Source organism: Oryx dammah, unplaced genomic scaffold (genome assembly GCF_014754425.2).
Source record: "Oryx dammah isolate SB20612 unplaced genomic scaffold, SCBI_Odam_1.1 HiC_scaffold_21, whole genome shotgun sequence".
Lineage (NCBI taxonomy): Eukaryota > Metazoa > Chordata > Mammalia > Artiodactyla > Bovidae > Oryx > Oryx dammah.
The window spans coordinates 4849202-4870445 of NW_024070205.1; the positions used below are offsets into that span (position 1 = coordinate 4849202).

At 42.3% G+C, this 21244-nt stretch overlaps 1 protein-coding gene across 1 annotated transcript in view; it reads left to right on the forward strand.

Moving 5' to 3' along the window:
- ASPM (assembly factor for spindle microtubules) overlaps nt 1-21244 on the forward strand; it is a 62187-nt gene that overhangs the window by 24678 nt on the left and 16265 nt on the right. The window contains exons 11-18 of the mRNA XM_040263721.1: nt 2834-2979; nt 3062-3147; nt 3580-3801; nt 5645-5852; nt 5952-6094; nt 6214-6342; nt 9500-9694; nt 15964-20664. Of these exons, the coding sequence (XP_040119655.1) occupies nt 2834-2979; nt 3062-3147; nt 3580-3801; nt 5645-5852; nt 5952-6094; nt 6214-6342; nt 9500-9694; nt 15964-20664 (5830 nt within the window). The remainder of the gene's footprint in view (nt 1-2833; nt 2980-3061; nt 3148-3579; nt 3802-5644; nt 5853-5951; nt 6095-6213; nt 6343-9499; nt 9695-15963; nt 20665-21244) is intronic.

Consider the following 21244-nt stretch of genomic DNA (forward strand, 5'->3'; position numbering starts at 1 on the left):
TCATTTTGCCAACAAAGGTCCATATAGTCAAAGCTATGGATTTTTCAATAGTCATATATGGATGTGAGAGTTGGACTATAAAGAAGGCTGAGCACTGAAGAACTGATGCTTTCAGATTTTGGTGCTGAAGAAGACTCTTGAGAGTCCCTTGGACAGCAAGGAGATCAAAGCAGCCATCCTAAAGGAAATCAACCCTGAATACTCATTGGAAGGACTGATGCTAAAGCTGAAGTTCGAATACTTTGGCCACCTGATGCGAAGAGCTGACTCACTGGAAAAGACCCTGATGCTGAGAAAGATTGAGGGCACAGAGAAGGAGATGGTTGGATGGCTTCACCGCCTATATGGACTTGAGTTTGAGCAAACTTCAGGAGATGGTGAAGGACAGGGAGTCCTGGTGTGCTGCAGCCCATGAGGTCACAAAGAGTCAGACACAACGACAACAACACGTGAGGAGAAGTGAGATGAAGACATGGCCTGGTTTGCCCAGGGTTTTTAGGGCGGTGGCAGTGGGCATCAGCTCATGCCATCCACTGTCATGTCGCACGCATCTCCTCACTAACACACTAGAGTCCTAGGCATCGGCTTTGATGTGACAACAGTGAGTCACCACTGCCTGCTTTGGAAGGAGCAGCCTTTACACTGTAGCTCGGGTGGCTTCTTTACAATATGTGACTTGAGGGCATCCATCTTGTTTCTAAGAAACTCTCTAATTTATATTATGTCTGACATTTGTGAGGAAGTTACCACTGTATCTTTGTGAATCCCCAGTTCTTCACAAATAGGATACATGGGACTTCCTTTGGTAGTTGAGTGGTTAAGAATTTGCCTTGCAGAAGGCAATGGCACCCCACTCCAGTACTCTTGCCTGAAAAATCCCATGGATGGAGGAGCCTGGTAGGCTGCAGTCCATGGGGTCACTAAGAATCGGACACAACTGAACGACTTCACTTTCATGCATTGGAGAAGGAAATGGCAACCCACTCCAGTGTTCTTGCCTGGAGAATCCCAGGGACGGGGGAATCTGGTGGGCTGCCGTCTATGGGGTCGCACAGAGTCGAACACGACTGAAGTGAAAGGGATGCAGGTTTGATCCCTGGTTGGGGAACTGAGATCCTACGAGCCTTGGAGCAGAGAAGACCCAGCACAGCTAAACAAATAAGCAAACAATAACAGCACACGTCTCTTGTTGCCTTCTAAATTAAATTTCCACGAACCTTCTTTTCTTTTCCAATCATATATTCTCATGACAAAGTAATAGTCTTGAGCTTTACTGTAGCTTCCTTTCTTGAGTAATTTCTATATAGGCTGGAGCATTTGCTGAGAATGTTCTCCACACTATTTTTACATTTAATTTTAATTTGTTCATTTCATAAATCCAAACCAGCACACATCTGTTTTCTGGCCACTAGCAATTCACGATTTGAAACTTTTTCCATTGTCTGGGAGGAACAGTGATTGGCTTCATGTTCAGTGTAATTTTTTGATGATGAAAGAAATTTTTTGTTCTTTTATAGGCGCTACTAAGGACTTCCCAGTGTTGGGTGTTGATGCTTTGTCATTCTCAGGAACTCTCACTAGTAAAGAGACTCAATCTTGCTTGACAAGCTTCTATTTTCTTCAGTGTCCCCAAAATGAGCATAGGTCTCGGAGGTCATTTGAGGTCACTTGGGAACGGTTAATCCACTGATGCTATAGGTGACAGTCAGTCGGTCAGTCTAGTGTTGCAGGAATGCTTCAGACGTTGATTGAGTGGCTGGCCTACACCTATCTTACACTGCTTCCTAACCTTTAGAAATTATGGTTCTGTAAACAAGTCTGCCAAATTTTAACCAGATACAGTCATTAGTTGGGCTCGATCTTTCTGTGGAAACAATGATTTTTGTCTAGTGTAAAACACTAGATGATATTAGGAGTTTGAATTTAAACTGTGGTATAAGTGATTTTTTAAGGTAGGCATGCAAACATTTTTTGCTTTGCCTGGTATAAATATAAGACAATGGCTTCGGAAACTGTAAAAGTGGGGTTTAGTTCTGATCTTAGTCCTGTCATTGCTGCTGCTGCTGCTGCTGCTAAGTCACTTCAGTCATGTCCGACTGTGTGCGACCCCATAGATGGCAGCCCATCAGGCTCCCCAGTCCCTGGGATTCTCCAGGTAAGAACACTGGAGTGGGTTGCCATTTCCTTCTCCAATGCATGAAAGTGAAAAGTGAAAGTGAAGTCGCTCAGTCGTGTCCGACTCTTAGCGACCCCATGGACTGCAGCCTACCAGTCTCCTCTGTCCATGGGGTTTTCCAGGCAAGAGTACTGGAGCGGAGTGCCATTGCCTTCTCCAAGTCCTGTCATTACTAGTTGTAAAATCACGGGAAATTTATTTTACTTTTCTGGGCTTTGGTTTCTTCATCTGCCAAATATGGGGTAATAATTGCCCAACTGTGGGATTTGCCATGGACAAAATAAGAAAAGAAAGGACTAAAATAAGAAAAGAAAGCACTTACTTGATGTGTAGAATACTGGAGTCCCTCAGTCAATGTCCATTTTCCTTTCTTTTCCCTAAAGAACCTTGTTCTTTTGTTTCTGTGTGCATTTGTGTGTGTGCATGTTATTTTCCGTTCTTACATTCTGTTCATAGACCTTAACCCCCAGGTTTAAATGAGAAATAACTCTATTTACTTAACTATGGAGTAACAGTTTTGAGATAATGTTTTGGGATCTTTCTAACCTAAAACCCTTTAACTCTGGAAGATTGATATGGGTGATTATTTAAATGAAGTTAGTTTTTCCTGTATGTTTTTGTCTTAACAATTGTATGTGGCAATCCCTTCATTGTTAGGCGAACTATGGAACTCCTCACGCAAAACTGGAATCTCTCCAAGAAACTCAGAATTCCTGCAATAAGTCGTCTTCAAAAGATGCACAATGTTGACATCGTTCTTGAAATTCTTAAATCACGAGGAATTCAGTTGAATGATGAGCATGGTAAAAACCAAGAAACAATCAAAGTTTTCTTCTCACTGAAAATCAAGTTGTGCTTTGTGCTAACGGACTCTTCCATTTGCAGGAAATGCAATCCTGTCTAAGGATATTGTGGACAGACACAGAGAGAAAACTCTGGCGTTGCTTTGGAAGATCGCATTGGCTTTTCAGGTATTGTACATTTGGTGCATTTTGTACTTTTTGTCAGTTTTCAATTTTGACTTATAAAAGTCTTTTGTGTTAAATGAAGACTAGCAGTAGTAGCTCTTACTAGCTGGACTTATTCTGTCCCAGGAACTGTGCTAATGGCTTTATGTACACTCCAATCTAATCCTCACAAGGCCCCCAGTAGGTTGCTATTGTCATTTCTTTATAGGGGTGGAGACTAGAGCTAAGGCTTCCTCACTGATCAGACACAGAGACGAGATCAGATCCCTGACTGAGGTGAACACAGATCCCGTGCACGCAAGCACTTACACGGTCCATGACTTCCTTGTAGACTGTGTTTGCCTTAAAAAGATATTGATAGTAGCAGACTTGAACTTTTGTGGGTCAAAAATAATGTATGAAAAATATGGTATTTATATTCTTTTTGTATTCTAGGTGGATATTTCCCTTAATTTGGATCAGTTAAAGGAAGAAATTGACTTTTTAAAGAAGACACAGAGTATGAAGAAAACAATGTCTGCACTGTTATGCCATCCTGATGCTGTTATCAGTAAAAAAAGAGATGAAAGGCATAGCGGTCCCTTTGAACAATACAGTGAAAGCGTAAAGCTACTGATGGATTGGGTAAATGCTGTCTGTGGCTTCTATAATAAAAAAGTAAGTTCTGTGTTTATGTTTTAGCCTAATTTCTTTAAGCAAATTTTGGTTAAAATCAAATAAATAGTGCATGAAATATTTCCTTTAATTTCTTTTCTTTAATGTCATATAAGGTAGTAGAATTTTATTACTATATAGATTATTTATACAGATATTTTTATATGATATATTTTATATATGTATATATTAATATATAATAATTAACATATAAACATGTAACAATTATATAACTATAATGATACATCTTATTGTACAGATTTATTATATGATAATACAGATGCTAATATAATTTATATTATAAACAATAAAATGTGTTAATACCAATTAAAAATTATAATAATAATGATGATGAATTTCTTTTTTTCTTTTTTTTTCTTATTGGAGTATAATGGCTTTACAGTATGTTCATTTCTGCCATACAGCAAAGTGAGTCAGTTATATGTATACCTGTATCCCCTCTTAGTTAATATGTACAAGCAAACTTTTCCTCTAATGAGTAAGGTTGCTGTCACGTACCTAGTTTCATCAAATCTGTCACCAATTGTGTAATGAACGATTATTTTATGTCTTCCTAGGGAAAAAAATGCCCTAGTTGGTAGTCTTAAAAGGAAATGCTTGCATAGAACTGGGGTGCCAAAGGATCATACCCTTATTACAAAGTGAAGTCACTCAGTTGAGTCTTTGCAACCCCTTGGACTATAGCCCGCCAGGCTCTTCTTTCTATGAGATTTTCCAAGAAAGAACACGGGAGTGGGTTGCCGTTTCCTTCTCCAGGGGATCTTCCTGACCCAAGGATCAAACCCAGGTCTCCCACACTGTAGACAGACTCTTTACTGTCTGAGCCACCAGGGAAACTCTTATTACAAAGGTGAATGCAAACAAACCCACCACACACAAAGGGACATTAGAGGACTCGGCCCCACTGGGCAGAGAGGGAGGAAGTAGTCTGAGTCGTGTCTTTTATAATCATTTGTTAGATTGATCCTCCATTGCTATGTGGAATGTCTGTTTAAGTATAAATAATGAAAATAAATGGTCCTGATGCACATGAATAACGTATCCTGTAAGGAATGTAAAACAGAAAAAATGTCAGATATATGATCGTCTGTGTTTTAAGTAAGTACTAGAGAGCCCCAAAGACCCTGGTCCTGCAGTCCTGCGTCCCATGCCTTTCTCTTGATTCCAGTCCCTTGGCTTTCCTAAGTCCGTAGACACAGCGCTCCAGTCACTGCCTGTCTTCACACGGCATTCTCCCTATGTGTCTTGTCTCTATGTCTCTCTCCCTTTCTCATAAGGGCACCAGTCATATCAGATTAATACCTCATCTTACTCCAGCGTGGTCCCATCTTAGCTGGTTAAATCTGCAGTGACCCTATGTCCAAACAAGATCACATCCTGAGAGTCTGGGAAGGACATGAATTTTTTGATGAACACTCTCCAACCCAGCACAATCATATAATATTTTAGAGGTGAGAATTTGGCCATGAATGTGGTAGTATACAGTGTAACTTCCCAGGTGGCTCAGTGGTAAAGAATCTGCCTGCCAATGCAGGAGACGCGGGATGGATCCCTGCGTCGAGAAGATCCCCAGGGGAAGGCGACGGCAAACCCACTCCAGTATTCTTGCCTGGGAGATTCCATGGACAGAGGAACCTGACAGGCTACAGTCCACGTGTTCACAAAGAGTCAGACACAGCGGAGCATACACGTGGTGTCACACTAGGTGCTACTACAAGTTAGCATGCCAGTCCTAGCTATTAAAAGGAAATAGGGACTGTAAAGCCGTCAGTATCTATATTCTCACCTAAATACAGTCCATTCTCTTTCTGACGTTTCTCATCAGGTGGAGAACTTCACAGTGTCTTTCTCGGACGGCCGGGTGTTGTGTTACCTGATCCACCGCTACCATCCTTGCCATATTCCTTTTGACGCCATATGTCAGCGGACCACGCAGACCGTGGAGTGCACACACACTGGTTCCGTGGTGCTGAATTCATCATCTGAGTCTGACGGAAGTTTTCTGGATTTGTCTCTTAAATTACCTGATCAGGGTTCGTCCCTTTCAGTTAATTTACTTCTCCAGTGTTTTCACTGTCTGATTTCTGGTCCTCGCAGTATAATCTGATCTCTCTGTTTTACTTGCATTGCAGAAAATACTTCAGAACTATACAAAGAACTCCTGGAAAATGAAAAGAAAAATTTTCAGTTGGTCAGGTCTGCAGCTAGAGACCTTGGTGGAATACCTGCCATGATCCATCACTCAGATATGTCAAACACAATCCCTGATGAGAAGGTGAAGTGAAAGTGCCTTCGCAGTAATAACTCTGAGTAATCAGAGTCTCAGATGATGGGAAGTTTCATTCTCTCTGTCTCATAGAAACTTCTGTCTTCATCTTTTATGTTCTCTCTTAGGTGGTGATTACCTATTTGTCATTTCTTTGTGCAAGGCTTTTGGATCTTCGTAAAGAAACGAGAGCCGCTCGACTTATACAAACAACTTGGAGACAATATAAGCTAAAAAAAGATCTAAAACACCATCAGGTACTCCTCAAAAATGAAGTGTGTGTGTGCTCAGCCACTCAGTCATGTCCAGCTCTTTGAGACCTCAATGGACTATAGCCCACCAGGCTCCTTTGTCCATGGGATTTCCCAAGCAGGAATACTGGAGTGGGTTGCTATTCCCTTCTCCAGGGGATCTTCCACACCCAGGTTCCAACCTGCATCTCTCGTATCTCCCGCATTGGCAGGTGGATTCTTTACCATTGAGCCACCTGGGAAGCCCAGTCAGTAATGAAATACTGTAATGTAAATTGTTCATAAAATGTCAGCTGAATGATTCTTGATATCATTTTTACATTTTACTGACGTAGGAAATTACCGAGGTAATTTTCATGATTGTGTGTGTTTCGAGTAGGGGGTCAATATTTCTCCCTAATGTCCAATGTTTCCTTCATTGGGTATTTTTTCCAGGCTTTGTCCTCCCTTTCACTGTGCTCCAGGGAACATGGAATAACTTATGCACATTGTGAATTTGTGAAAAGTAAACTGGGGTTGTCTGACTCATCTCTTCCCTCCTTCCTCTTGAACTCTGACGTGCCTCTGGGAAGCAGGAGCTTTCCTTTCCTTTTTCGCACTGTGCTCTGGAAGGCTTGCCCCCAACCAGTGCCTCTCTGGCCTGGGTGTCCCCTTTCAGACTGCAGTTCGATTAGCCAAGCTCATTCGGTCTGCCATGAAACTGTCTTCCAGGCTATTGTTTGTTAGTTTAAAAATGGCATTTTGGTTTCCATTGCTTAACTTCTCAGAACATTTAGGACCTGAGCACAGGGAGAAGGGTTGTCCCTCTGTGTCCGTGATAGCATGAATTTTGCATTAACATAAAATAAGTGTTTTCTTGAGTTTGGAAAAAATGTCATTTTTCACAGTGTTAGAAATGGTCTCCTTGGTCAAACTGAATAAATTATTTTAATCCTCTACTCTTTTCACTAATAATGCTGTATTTATTTGGAGAAAGTAAAAGAAGTATTCATGTTTAATAAATCTTAGCAGGTATTTCAGAAATATATTTCACCCAAGACTGCTCCTTAGTTCTGAATTACAATGTATTTATGATAAAGTTGTTAGTACCTGTGAAGTAGCTAAATTTTGGCGATTCATACTGTTTATTCTCTTGCACCATTTCAGACCTGGGTTGTTGTCATTGTTCAGTCGCTTAGTCCTGTCTGACTCTTTGCGACCCCACGAACTGCAGCACGCCAGGCCTCCCTGTCCGTCAGTATCTCCCGGAGCTTGCTCAAACTCATGTCCATTGAGTCGGTGATGCCATCCAACCATCTCATCCTCTGTCATCCCCTTCTCCTCCTGCCCTCAATCTTTCCCAGCTTCAGGGTCTTTTCCAATGAGTAGGCTCTTCGCATCAGGTGCCCAGACTTAGAATAGCAATTTGATCCTTTCCCTAGCTGTGTTCTCATGCTGCATGGTTTCTGGTTGTAGTTAATACCAGTCAGCACCTACAGCTCATCTCTGTGTCGAGCCTGCCCTCGCATGGCGCACTGTCCCACGCGGCAACACAAAGGGCTGTCAGACAGCCTGTACGTTGTTCCTCTCCACCAGAGGAATAATTTATATTCCCATGTCTAATTCAAGTGAAGTGATAAGTCTAGCCTTACAGAGTAGCAAAGTGATTAGGAGCATGAACTCTGAAGCCAGACTGCCTACATCAAATCCTGGCTGGCTGACCCCTGGGGGACCAGCTGTCTACTTGACCTCCCTGCCCGGGTTTCCTCATGGCCATGGGTGTAGGGCCGCTTCCTCTGTTCTCACGGTTGTTGTGAGGTTGGATGGCTCATTCTCGCAGTGTTTAGAATGGTGCCTGATACCTGGCTTTTAACCTGTTATTATTCACTGAAATTCACTGTTAGAAGTAGAGATGTGCAGGGAGCTCCCGAGGCAGCCAGCTCCTCTTTGGATACTGACACCGCAGGCAGTTCTGACACCATTTGTCACAGCCCCAAGCTCTGTCCTCTTGAGCCTCTATACTTAAAGCCACAGTGTATTCTGGCGGTAAAAGAGGATGTTTTGCCTCTTTTTTTCTTTTTTTGTGATTCCTTTCTTCAAATTGCAGCAAAACAATACTTCCAGGACTTCCCTGGTGGTCCAGCAGTTAAAACTCCTAGCTTCCAATACAGGAGATGTGGCTTCAATCCCTGGTTGGGGAACTAAGATCCCACATGCTGTGAGGTGCGGCCAAATAAGTAAATACACATTAATAATAAATAAACACAGTGCATCCAATTAAAAGCAAAAAATAATACTTCCTTATACTGTAAAGCATTTTGTTTATTTGAGTCTCTTTTGCCTTTCTTTTTTCTCCTACTTTGTTGTTCAGTCGCTCAGTCACGTCTGACTCTTTGCAACCCCATGGACTGCAGCATGTTAGACTTCCCTGTCCTTCAGCTATGTCCCAGAGTTTGCTCAGACTCGTGTCTACCGAGTTGATGAGGCCACCCACCTGTCTCATCTTCTGTTTCTGTCATCCCCTTCTCCTCCTGCCCTCCATCTCTCCCAGTATCAGGGTCTTTTCCAATGAGTCAGCTCTTCGCATCAGGTAGCCAGAGTATTGGATCTTTGGCTCAGCATCAGTCCTTCCAATGAATATTCAGGATTGGTTTCCCTTAGGATTGACTGATTTGATCTCCTTGCTGACCAACAGACTCTCAAGAGTCTTCTCCAGCACCACAATTTGAAAGCATCAATTCTTTGGTGCTCAGCCTTCTTTATAGTCCAACTCTCATATGTGAACATGACTATAGCTTTGACTATATAGCCCTTTGTGGGCAAATCCTTTCCCAAAAATCAAGCATGAATTCGTTCCGCCGTAATCTGAGCGACTGTTGTTGCTGCTTCATTGCTCATTTGTCTCTGACTCCTGTGACCCCATTGACTGCAGCCCGCCAGGCTCCTCTGCCCATGGGATTTCCCAGGCTAGAACACTGCAGTGGGGTGGCATTTCCTCCTCTAGGGGATCTTCTCGCCCCAGGGATCAACCCGCATCTCCTGTGTCTCCTGCACTGGCAGGCAGATTCTTTACCACTGAGCCACCTGGGAAGCCCAATCTGACTTCTTACAAATAATGGCTTAGGGCCTCAAGTGATTGTTTAATTCATATTTGCCTTTTTTTTTTTTTTTTTTTCTCTTTTAGGAGAGAGACAAAGCTGCAAGAATTATTCAATCAGCTATAATCAATTTCCTCACTAAACAACGATTTAAAAAGAAGGTCAGCGCAGCATTGGTCATTCAGAAATATTGGCGAAGAGCCTTAGCAAAGAGAAAACTGTTAATGTTGAAAAAGGAAAAGCTAGAAAGAGTTCACAGTAAATCAGCATCTATTATTCAGGTATGGTATTCTGAATTTTTAGATTTAAAAAGGTTTAATGACACTTTTAAGAGAGTAAAATATGATAAAGTTTTAAATTAAATTTTAGGCTTCTATATTTTATCTAGCACTTTAACAAATATTTGGTATCTCCCCACTACCTGTAAAACTCTTGGCTATGTTGAACATGAGGATCAAACAAATCGAAGCACCTCCTTTGCTCTGACAGGGGGAGCAGTTTAATCCTTCACCCCATGCTGTCTTGTTCGCTTTACGTTTTGTTGTTGTTGCTCAGTTGCCCAGACCTGTCCAGCTCTTTGAGACCCCATGGACTGCAGCACACTAGGCTTCCCTGTCCTCCACTCTCTCCTGAAGTTAGCTCAAATTCATGTCTACTGAGTTGGTGATCCAAGGATCTCATCCTCTGTCACCCCCTTCTTCTCTTGTCATCAGTCTTTCCCAGCATATGATATCCTACAATTTATTCATTTCTTCTATTGTTGATGGATATCTGGGTTTCTGGTTTTGAGCTGTATAACTAAAGGTTTTATGAACGTGCCTTTTGGTGTGAAATATATACACTCTGTTTGGCACATACCTACGAGTACAGTTGTTTGCCTTAAGGCATATGTGTTTCAGTTTTAGTAGATACTGACAAGGAGTTTTCTAAGCTGGTTATAGGACCACCCGCTGTTTAAAATACTTGGAGGTTATCTCTTTAATTTCAGTGATTCTAGTCAGCATGTAGTGGTACCTTAGAATAGTTGTAGTTTGCATTTTGTTGGTAATGAATGACATTGAACACCTCTTCATATTGAAAATCTTTTGTGAAGTGTTTTTTCAAGGATCTTTTTTTTTCCATTTTTTATTTCGATTGTTTGCCTTCTTGTGGATTTGTGTGAGATCTTTATATATTCTGGTTATTGGTCCTTGTTGGATATGTATGTTGTAAGTATCTTCTCCCAGACTATTACTTATAGTTTTATATATTTCCAGTGAAAATTCTTAATTTTCTTCTGTGGTTAGTGGGCTGTGTGTGGGTGTTTTTTTTTCTTTGTTTTGAACCATTTGAGGAGTACTTGTTAACTGCTAAGACCTTGAAGATATTCTCCTACACTCTATTCTATTCTGAAAGCATTAATGTGTGGCCTTTCACATTTAGAGCTCTCTTGAAATTAGTTCCTGCATATGATTTGTGCTAGGGACCGTATTTCTTTTTGTATATACGGATAGCCATTGTTTTGGTTACAGTTCACTGAAATGACCACCCTTGGCTCACTGTGCTACCTGTGAAGTGAAGTGAAGTCACTCAGTTGTGTCTGACTCTTTGTGACCCAATGGTCTATAACCTACCAGTCTCCTCAGTCCATGGATTTTCCAGGCAAGAGTACTGGAGTGGGTTGCCATTTCCTTCTCCAGGGGATCTTCCTGACCCAGGGATCAAACTCAGGTCTCCAGCACTGCAGACGGACGCGTTACCCTCTGAGCCACCAGGGAACCCGTGCTGCCTGTAGTGCACATCAAGTCTTCTTTTCACCGTGCACTGCAGCATGTGGGCCTTAGCTCCCAACAAGCTGAGCCCCGTCCCCTGCAGTGGAGGCCAGCGTCCTGACGGCTTCGCGGCCAGGGAATTCCCCTAGCACGGATTCTTACGTGTGTGGTTCTGTTTCTAGAATTTTTTTTACTATTTCATTGTTCTTTTTGTCTACCATCGAACCATATACTCTAGCTTTACAAGAAATCTGAACGTCTGGTAGACAAAGACTTCTTTTGTTTTCTTTAAGAAGTTTTTAGCTATCCTAATTCTTCTGCATTTTCTTACAGATTTTGAATCTGAAGTTTAAAAAATATCAGAATTTGAGATTTAACTGAATATGTCAGTTTAGTTAGAACTGATATCTTTAGCTACTGAACATGGTATTAATCAATACCTATTTATTCAGGCCTTCTTTAAAAGCCTCCTAAAATGATTTTATTATCTGATGCAAGAAGTCTTAAATACCTTTACTTAGATATAGTATCTATTTTTTAAAATTTAAATTTAATAATTTTAACTTTATGCAGATCAAAATTAAAATTTTAATTTTCAAATTATTAATAACACTGAGTAAAATGTGCATGTCTTTTTTGGTGTGCAGTTACACAAATTTAAACACACACACAGGCTGTGAACAGTCCATCTCCCAGAAGAACTTTGCATTCCATTTCTCTGTGGTCCGTTCTTCCTGCACCATGCACCAAGCTCTGGTCTCTACCACTATAGTTTTGCATTTTTAAAAGTACCACATGATGGAGCCTTAGCACATAAAGGTAAACCTTTGAGATGGGCCCTTTTCCTCTCTGCAGGAGGCCTCTGAGCCTCAGCCAGCTGGTGCCTGTGGCAGTGCATGTATCCTCCTTCATTGCTGAGTAGTGTTCCCTGGCGTGGCTGTGCCACAGTTGGATTATATATTCATCTGTTGAAGGATATTTGCATTGTTTCCAGTTTTAGGTGATTTCATTCCGTTAGGGTAAATATCTAGGAATGGGATTGCTGGGTCATTTGGTAAGTACCTGTTTAGCTTTACAGATCAGTTCAGTCGCTCAGTCGTGAACAACTCTTTGCGATCCTGTGGACTGCAGCACGTCAGGCCTCCCTGTCCATCATCAACTCCCGGAGTTTACTCAGACTCATGTCCATTGAGTCGGTGATGCCATCCAACCATCTCATCCTCTGTCGTCCCCTTCTCCTCCTGCCTTCAATCTTTCCCAGCATCAGGGTCTTTTCAAATGAGTCAGCTCTTCGCATCAGGTGGCTAAAGTATTGGAGTTTCAGCTACAGCATCAGTCCTTCCAGTGAATATTCAGGACTGATTTCCTTTAGGATGGACTGGTTGGATCTCCTTGCAATCCAAGGGATTCTCAAGAGTCTTCTCCAACACCACAGTTCAAAAGTATCAGTTCTTTGGCACTCAGCTTTCTTTATGGTCCAACTCTCACATCCATACATGACTCCTGGAAAAACCATAGCTTAGACATCGCCAAACCATCTAGACTGGCTTATTCCATTTTGCATGCCCACCCCCAGTGTGTAAGGGTTCTAATTGCTCCATATCCTCAGCAACGCTGATCACTTGTGTTTCATCCGTTCTGATAAGTGTGCAGTGGTCTCTTGGTTTTAATTTGCATTTTCTCAAAGCCTATGTATATATTTTCAAATGCTTGATTGCCTTTCAGTCATCTTCTTTATAAAATGTGTTGAAATATTTTGACCATTTTTATAACTGAGTGCTAATCTTATTGCGTTTTGAGGTTTCTTTCTATATACTGGATACAAGTTCTTTGTCAGTGATTTGCCTGTAAATGTTTTACAGAAAAAGTTGGTCCTTGGTCTTGGTGAATGTTCTGTGTACTGGAAAAGAACGTGTATTCTGTTGTTGTTGGATGCAGTGTTCTATAAATATAAGGTCGATGGTCCTTTTATGTCCTTACTGATGTTCTGTTTACTTATTCTTGTGCCAAGAAAGCGGTGGTTAAGTCTCCAACATAACTGTGGATGTTGTCTTTCCCTCTTCAGTTTTATCTACATGTATTTGAAGAGGTTTTGTTAGGTGTGTACACATTTGGAATTGTTCTATCCTCTAGGTGAGTTGAGTTTTTTATCATTGTTTATTGTTCCTTTTTATCCTTCATAATTTTCTTTGTTCTAAAGTCTACTTTGCATGTTCTTACTATAACCAAACTAGCTTTCACTTGATTATCATTTTCAGGGTCTATTTTTTTCCTTTATTTTACTTATTAATCACTTAAATCATTATATATGGCTTGAAGTCTTGACAGCATTTAGTTTTTGTTTTGAAAATCTCTTTTAATTGGTGATTTAGGCCATATATATTTCAGATATTTATCAATATGTTTGGGCTTTGGTCTGTCATTTTATCATTTATTTTCTGAATGTTAGCTTTCTTTCATTTTTTCTCTTCCCCCTTTCCTGTCTCTTCAATTATTTGAATACTTTTTAGTGTTTCATTTTAGTTTATCTTTTTTCATTTTAATTATTATTTTATTCCTCTGTACAGGGATTTATTTGGGAGCTTTTTTTGTGTTTTTTGTGTTTTTTTGGGGGGTGGTGGTGTCTTTTTTTGTTTTGTTTTTTGGTTTATTATAGGCATTTCAGTATACAAAACTTTTACTTAGAATCAATACTTTATCCCTTTAAATGGAATGTAGAAAACTTACCACTATCTAGATCCCTTTGCTCCCCTCCCTCGCTTTTATGTTTTAGCAGCAACTTAGCAGCAGCAGCAGCAGTTTTATTTATTAAACTTCCATACAACTGAAACCACATCAGGCAATATTATAATTTTTGCTTTCGATCATAATAAAATTTTAAGGAGTACATGAGAATCATATTCTATTAGTACAGATTTTATCATTTCTGTTGCTTTGCTTTCTTTTTTTATGGTATCGTGTTTGCAGTTTATGAACCAACAATGATGCACTATAAGTAACTGAAGTCCTTAGTTCCCAAGGGTTTCACTATTTATGTGGTGTAGTTATGTGTTTGACAAAAATCCTGCCCTAAAAATCCTTTCTGCTTTACGTATTCATCTCTTACCCTTCTTCAAAATCCTTGGCAACCACTGTTGTTTTTACTATTTTTGCTTTTTCCAGGATGTCCTATAGTTTGAATTCAGAGATATATAGCCTTTTTAGATAGATTCTCTCACTTCACAAATACACATTTAAGTTTAAATAGTCTTTTTCTGCCTCAGTAGCTTACACTGAATGACATTCCATTTTATAGATATACTACAGTAGTTTATCCATTTGCCTATTGAAGGATATATTGGTTGAGACAATTTTTTCCCCAATCATTTTTTTTTCCTTTCTCATTCCACATTGATACTTTGCATTGATCTTTAAGTTCACTGACTCTTCCGTCATCTACATTCCACTACTGAGCCATCCCAGTGAGGTTTTGTTGTTGTTTTGGTTATTGTGTTTTTTAGTTCTGATATTCCCATTTAGTTCTTAGTTGTATCTTTGATTTTTTTATCTGAGACTTTTAATCCTTCCATTACTTCCCACCACATCTTAGCAATATTTGGAGTGTTTTGGACGGAAGAATCGTCTTATAGCTAGAGCAGACTTTCCAGAGCTTGAAGACCAGCAGCCAGGATCTGCTCGAGACTTCACAGCTTGCACATTGCTGGGATAATTACAGGGTTAGGGAACAGGGGGTGCTGGGAAGGAAGCAGATGGCAAACGGCTTCTTACTCCTCAAGTCTTTCCAGAATTACACTTTTTAACCAAGTAACTATAATTCCTAAATTTTATTCTTAATGAAAATACTGACTCAGAAAGTGATCCAGCTCACTTATTTCTCAAAACTCTTTGTTGACGTTTGTTGTTGTTCAGTTGCTAAGTCATGCCTGATTCTTTGTGATCCCAGGGACTGCAGCATGCTAAGCTTACCTGTCCTTCACTATCTCCCAGAGTTTGCTCAAACTCATGTCCATTGAGTCAGTGATGCTATCTCACCATCTCATCCTCTGCTGCCCCCATCTTTTGACTTCAGGCCTTCCCAGCATCAGTCTTTTCCAGTGAGTCAGCTCTTTGCATCAGTTGGCCAAAGTATTGGAGCTTTAGCTTTGCATTAGTCCTTCTAATGAATATTCAAGGTTGATTTTGAGAATTAACTGATTTGATCTCCTTGCTGTCCCAAGGACTCTTATTAAGAGTTTTCTCCAGCCCCATAATTTGAAAGCATCAATTCTTTGGCTCTTAGCCTTCTGTATGGTCCAACTCTTACATCTGTACGTGACTACTGGAAAAACCATAGCTGTGACTGTATGGGCCTTTGTCGACATTATCAGGCCTATGAACAGTTTCCAATCATTATAAGATATCTTATCAACCTTGATAGAAGGCAGAATATAAGAACCAGAGATATATTCACAGGAACTTACTTAGAATCAATAGATAGCAGAATACTACTATAGCTTTTTTTTTTCTAGTATGTTATTCTAATATAACATAAACTTATTTATATTTCTTATGTCTCCTGAGTACAAATGCTATGTAAATATCATTAGTATTTAGAGAAAGATTTTTGGATTGGCTACAGTTGCATCAACATAGAAACAAACTATAAACAAAAGAGACAAGTATCTCCTTTAGAAATATATTGCTTTTAAGTTTGATATGTTTGTTTTTAAGCAAAATGTTAGAAAAAGTGATAGTTGCAAAGGTCTTAAGCATAGAAAGTTGTGTCTATTTTATTTTCTGTCCTTTCTTACTTTTTTCAGAGATACTGGAGACGATATTCCACTAGAAAGCAGTTTCTGAAATTGAAATATTATTCAATTATCCTGCAATCTAAGATAAGAATGATCATTGCTGTTGCTTCTTACAAACGATACCACTGGGCTACCGTGACAATTCAGAGGCGCTGGCGTGCTCATGTTAGAAGCAAGCAGGATCGACAGAGATATGAACTGCTAAGAGCATCCACCCTTGTAATCCAGTCCGCCTTCAGGAGATGGAGGCGACGTAAGAGGCAATCACAAATAAATGCTGCCATAACATTGCAAAGAGCTTTCAGAGAATGGCGTGTCCGGAAACACGCTCAAGAAGAAAGAGCTGCCGTGGTCATACAATCCTGGTATAGGATGCACAGAGAATTAGAGAAGTACATTCACCTTAGATCTTGTGTTATCATCATTCAGGCAAGATTCCGGTGCTTTCAAACCCAAAAGTTATATACAAGGACCAGAGAGTCTATCCTGACTCTGCAGAAGCACTACAGAGCGTACGTGAAAGGAAAGGTTGAGCGCACAGGCTATTTGCAGAAACGGGCTGCAGCCATCCGCCTGCAGGCTGCTTTCAGGGGAAGGAGAGCACGTAAGTTATGCAAGCAGAGCAGGGCCGCTTGTGTCTTACAGTCGTACTGGAGAATGAGACAGGACAGACTCCGATTTCTAAACCTTAAGAAAAACATCATCAAGCTGCAGGCACACATAAGGAGACGTCAACAATTACAGACATACCAGAAGATGAAGAAAGCCGCCCTCATAATTCAGATTCACTTCCGAGCTTACATCTCAGCCAAGGAAGTTCTGGCCTCTTACCAGAAGACACGTTCTGCTGTCATCGTCCTGCAGTCTGCGTGCAGGAGAATGCAGGCCAGGAAAAAGTTTCTTCACATCCTCACATCGGTTGTAAAGATTCAATCATATTACAGGGCTTATGCTTCCAGAAGAAAGTTTCTGAGGTTCAAAAAGGCTACAGTAAAGTTACAATCCATTGTCAGGATGAAGCAAGCCCGCAAACAATATTTACATTTAAGAGCAATTGCACAACAGAGAGAAGAACACCTGCGGGTCTCTTGCATCAAACTGCAGGCTTTCCTCAGAGGGTACCTGGTTCGGAAGCAGGTGAGGCTGCAGAGAAAAGCCGCTGTTTCACTGCAGTCTTATTTTAGGATGAGAAAGATGAGGCTGGACTACCTGAAAGTCTGTCAAGCAGCTGTTGTCATTCAGCATTACTATCGTGCACACAGAGCAGGGGCCCAGCAGAGGAAGCACTTCCTGCAAGTCAGAAGAGCCGTGACCTGCTTGCAGGCCGCTTACAGAGGGTATAAGGTCCGCCGGCAGCTGCAACAGCAATCTGCAGCTGCTCTGAAAATTCAAGCTGCTTTTAGAGGCTATCATCAGAGGACGAAGTATCAATCCATGCTTCAGTCTGCGCTCAAGATTCAGAGATGGTACAGAACACGCAAGATGGTTTCTGCCGTAAGAAGCCATTTCTTCAAAACAAGGACAGCTGCGATTTCTCTCCAGTCCGCTTACCGTGGCTGGCAAGTTCGGAAGCAGATGAGAAAGGAACATGAAGCTGCACTGAAGATTCAGTCTGCTTTCAGAACGGCCAGGGCCCAGAAGGAGTTCAGGTTATTAAAAACAGCAGCATCCGTGATCCAGCACCATCTGAGAGCACGCGCCGCGGGGCTGAGACAGCGGACGGAGTACACGGCACTGCGCCGGGCGGCAGTGACGCTCCAGTCCGCTTGGAGGGGCCGAGCAGCCAGGAGGCAGATTCAGAAGCAACAGAGATGTGCCGTCATCATACAGGCCTGCTACCGAAGGCACGTGCAGCGGAAGAGGTGGGAAATCATGAAAAAAGCGGCTCGTCTAATTCAAATGCATTATCGGGCTTATCGTACAGGAAGAAAACAGCACCATTTGTTTTTGAAAACCAAAGGAGCTGCAATAATCCTACAGTCAGCTTTCCGAGGTGTGAGAGCGAGGAAGAAAGTGAAGGAGATGCACCAGGCAGCCGCCACCATACAGTCTAGATACCGAGCGTACCAAGCCAGAAAGAAGTACGCCAGCTACAGAGCAGCGGCCATCATCATTCAGAGGTGGTATCGAGCGGCTAAGCTCGCAGGCCGTCAGCGTGAGGAATATCTTGCTGTAAAGAAGGCAGCACTGAAAATCCAGGCCATCTATCGAGGAGTCAGAGCAAGAAGACAGATCCGGCGCATGCACACGGCAGCCACTCTCATCAAAGCCGCCTTCAAAATGCAGCAGTCACGAAGGCGGTATCAGCAAATGAGAACAGCAGCCATCGTAATTCAGGTAAGGTACAGAGCGTACCGCCAAGGTAGAGCTCAGCGTGCAAAGTACCTGACGACTCTGAAAGCCGTTGCCCTCCTCCAGGCAGCTCTCAGAGGGGCAAGAGTTAGACAGAACCTGAGAAGGATGCGGACCGCGGCCACGCTCATCCAGGCCCACTACAGGGGGCGCCGACAGCAAGCCTATTTTAATAAGTTAAAGAAGGTGACGAAAACGGTGCAGCAGAAGTACCGGGCAGGGAGGGAAAGGCATGCACAACTGGGAAGGTACAACCAGCTAAGACGCTCCGCGATCTGCATTCAGGCTGCTTTCAGGGGCATGAGAGCGCGAAAACGCTTAAAAGCCATGCACTCCGCCGCAGCCGTAATCCAGCGGAGGTTTAGGACTCTGGTGATGAGAAGAAGATTCCTGTCTCTCAGGAAGACCGCCGTGTGGGTTCAGAGAAAATACCGTGCAAAGGTTTGTTCAAGGCATCACTTACAACAGCTCCGGTTGCAGAAGGCAGCTATCAAAATCCAGTCCTGGTACAGGGGGTGCATGGTGAGGAAGAAGACACAGGAGATGCGCAGGGCGGCCACGGTCCTTCAGGCTGCATTCAGGAGGCACCGTGCTCAGGCGAGGTACCAGGCCTGGAGGCGTGCCTCGCAGGTCACCCAGCAGCGGTTCCGGGCAGGCCGAGCTGCGCGCCTGCAGAGGAGACAGTACCTCCAGCAACGACACTCTGCGCTGGTCCTCCAGGCTGCGTTCAGGGGTATGAGAATCCGAAGACGTCTGAAAAGGATGCATGCCTCTGCAACCCTGATTCAGAGCAGGTTTAGGTCTGTAATGATGAGGAAAAGGTTCCTTTCCCTCAAGAAAGCTGCTATTTTTGTTCAGAGGAAGTACCGAGCCACCATCTGTGCCAGACACCACTTGCAGCGATTCCTGGAGTTAAAGAAAGCAATTATTATAATCCAGGCGTTTTACCGAAGACGGATGGTAAAGAAGCAGTTACAGGAGATGCACAGGGCTGCAGCCCTCATCCAGGCAAGCTTCAGAATGCACAGAGCGCGCCTGGCCTTTCAGACCTGGAAACATGCCGCGGTTCTCATTCAGCAGCATTACCGGGCATACAGAGCTGCGAAACTGCAAAGAGCACTTTACATCAGATGGAGGCATTCTGCGGTGGTCATTCAGGCTGCGTATAAAGGGCTGAAAGCAAGGCAGCTTTTAAGGAAAAAGCACAGAGCTGCTGTCATAATACAAAGCACCTACAGAATGTACAGGCAACATTTTTCCTACCAAAAGCTTCAGTGGGCTACAAAAGTAATACAAGAAAGATACAGAGTGAGTAAAAGGAAAGCTCTTCAACACGATGCACTCAAAGCAGCAGCCTGTGCCCAAGCTGACTTTCAGGATATGGTCATTAGAAGACTGATTCAGGAAAGGCGGCATCAAGCTGCCATTACTGTTCAGAAGCATTTTAGAGCCTTAAAAACACGGAAGCACTATCTCCACTTTAGGGCAAAGGTAGTTTTTGTTCAAAGAAGGTACAGAGTGCTAATGGCAGTGCGAACCCAGGCAGCCATCTGTATCCAGTCTTGTTTCAGAGGATTTAAGGCACGAAGGGGTATCCAACGCATGCACCTGGCTGCCACACAAATTCAATCATGCTACCGAAGGCACCGGGCCAGAGCTGATTATCAGGCCAAGAAAAGAGCAGTTGTTGTCATACAGAATCACTATAGGTCATACGTCAGAGTAAAAATGGAGAGGAAGGAATTTTTAGCCATTCAGAAATCTGCACAAACTATTCAGGCTGCTTTCAGAGGCATGAAAGTTAGACAGAAATTAAAAACCATGCCTGCCAAAAAGATGGCAGCCTCCACTACCCAGCCTGCATTCTACTGTCACAGGACTGAGAGCCAGCATGAAGCTGGCCAGAGTCCAGCACTTGTGGCTCAAGGGCTGTATAAAACTCTGGTTGGCCCTTCACAGGAAACAGAGCATCATTCTCAAAGAAAAGCTGCGGTTACAATTCAAAAAGCTTTCCGTAAAATGGTCACAAGAAGACTGGAAAAACAAAGGCGTGCTGCTGTGCAAATTCAGTCCTTCCTTCAGATGGCCGTATATCGCAGAAGATTCCTTCAGCAGAAAAGGGCGGCCCTCACGTTACAGCGGTACTTCAGGACACAGCAAAGCAGAAAACGGTTCTTACTGTACAGAGAAGCAGCAGTGGGTTTGCAGAATCCCCACAGAGCCTTTCTGCCTGCAAAACATCAAAGAGAACTGTACTTACAAATAAGGAGCAGTGTAATCATTATTCAAGCTAGAGTGAAAGGATTTATACAGAAACGGAAGTTTCGGAAACTTAAAGATAGCACCATAAAAATCCAGGTATTTATGTATTTAAGTATAAAGCTTTCATTCATCCTTTGACCAGTATTTCTTAGAATTTTCAAAATGAGCTGTAGCAGGTTATAAAGAATAAGAGTTAGTTTATGTAACCATTTCATTTACCTTCCAAAATGGAAGATTTTTGAAGTTGGGTAAAAGGTGCCAATAATTGTTTACCCAAGACAGCACAGAACAAGATTGTTCTGGACATGATCGCCCTAAACTTAAGTTATGACTGCATAGTTAAAAGCAAAGACTTTGAGACCATATGGTTGTAGCTGGCAACCTTATATGTTTTGAGAACAGCTAGTGGTGTCCTTCGGAGAAGGCAATGGCACCCCACTCCAGTACTCTTGCCTAGAAAATCCCATGGACAGAGGAGCCTGGTGCGCTGCAGTCCATGGGGTTGCTAAGAATCGGACACGACTGAGCGACTCCACTTTCACTTTTTACTTTCATGCATTGGAGAAGGAAATGGCAACCCACTCCAGTGTTCTTGCCTGGAGACTCCCAGGGAAAGGGGAGCCTGGTGGGCTGCCGTCTATGGGGTCGCACAGAGTCGGACGTGACGGAAGCGACT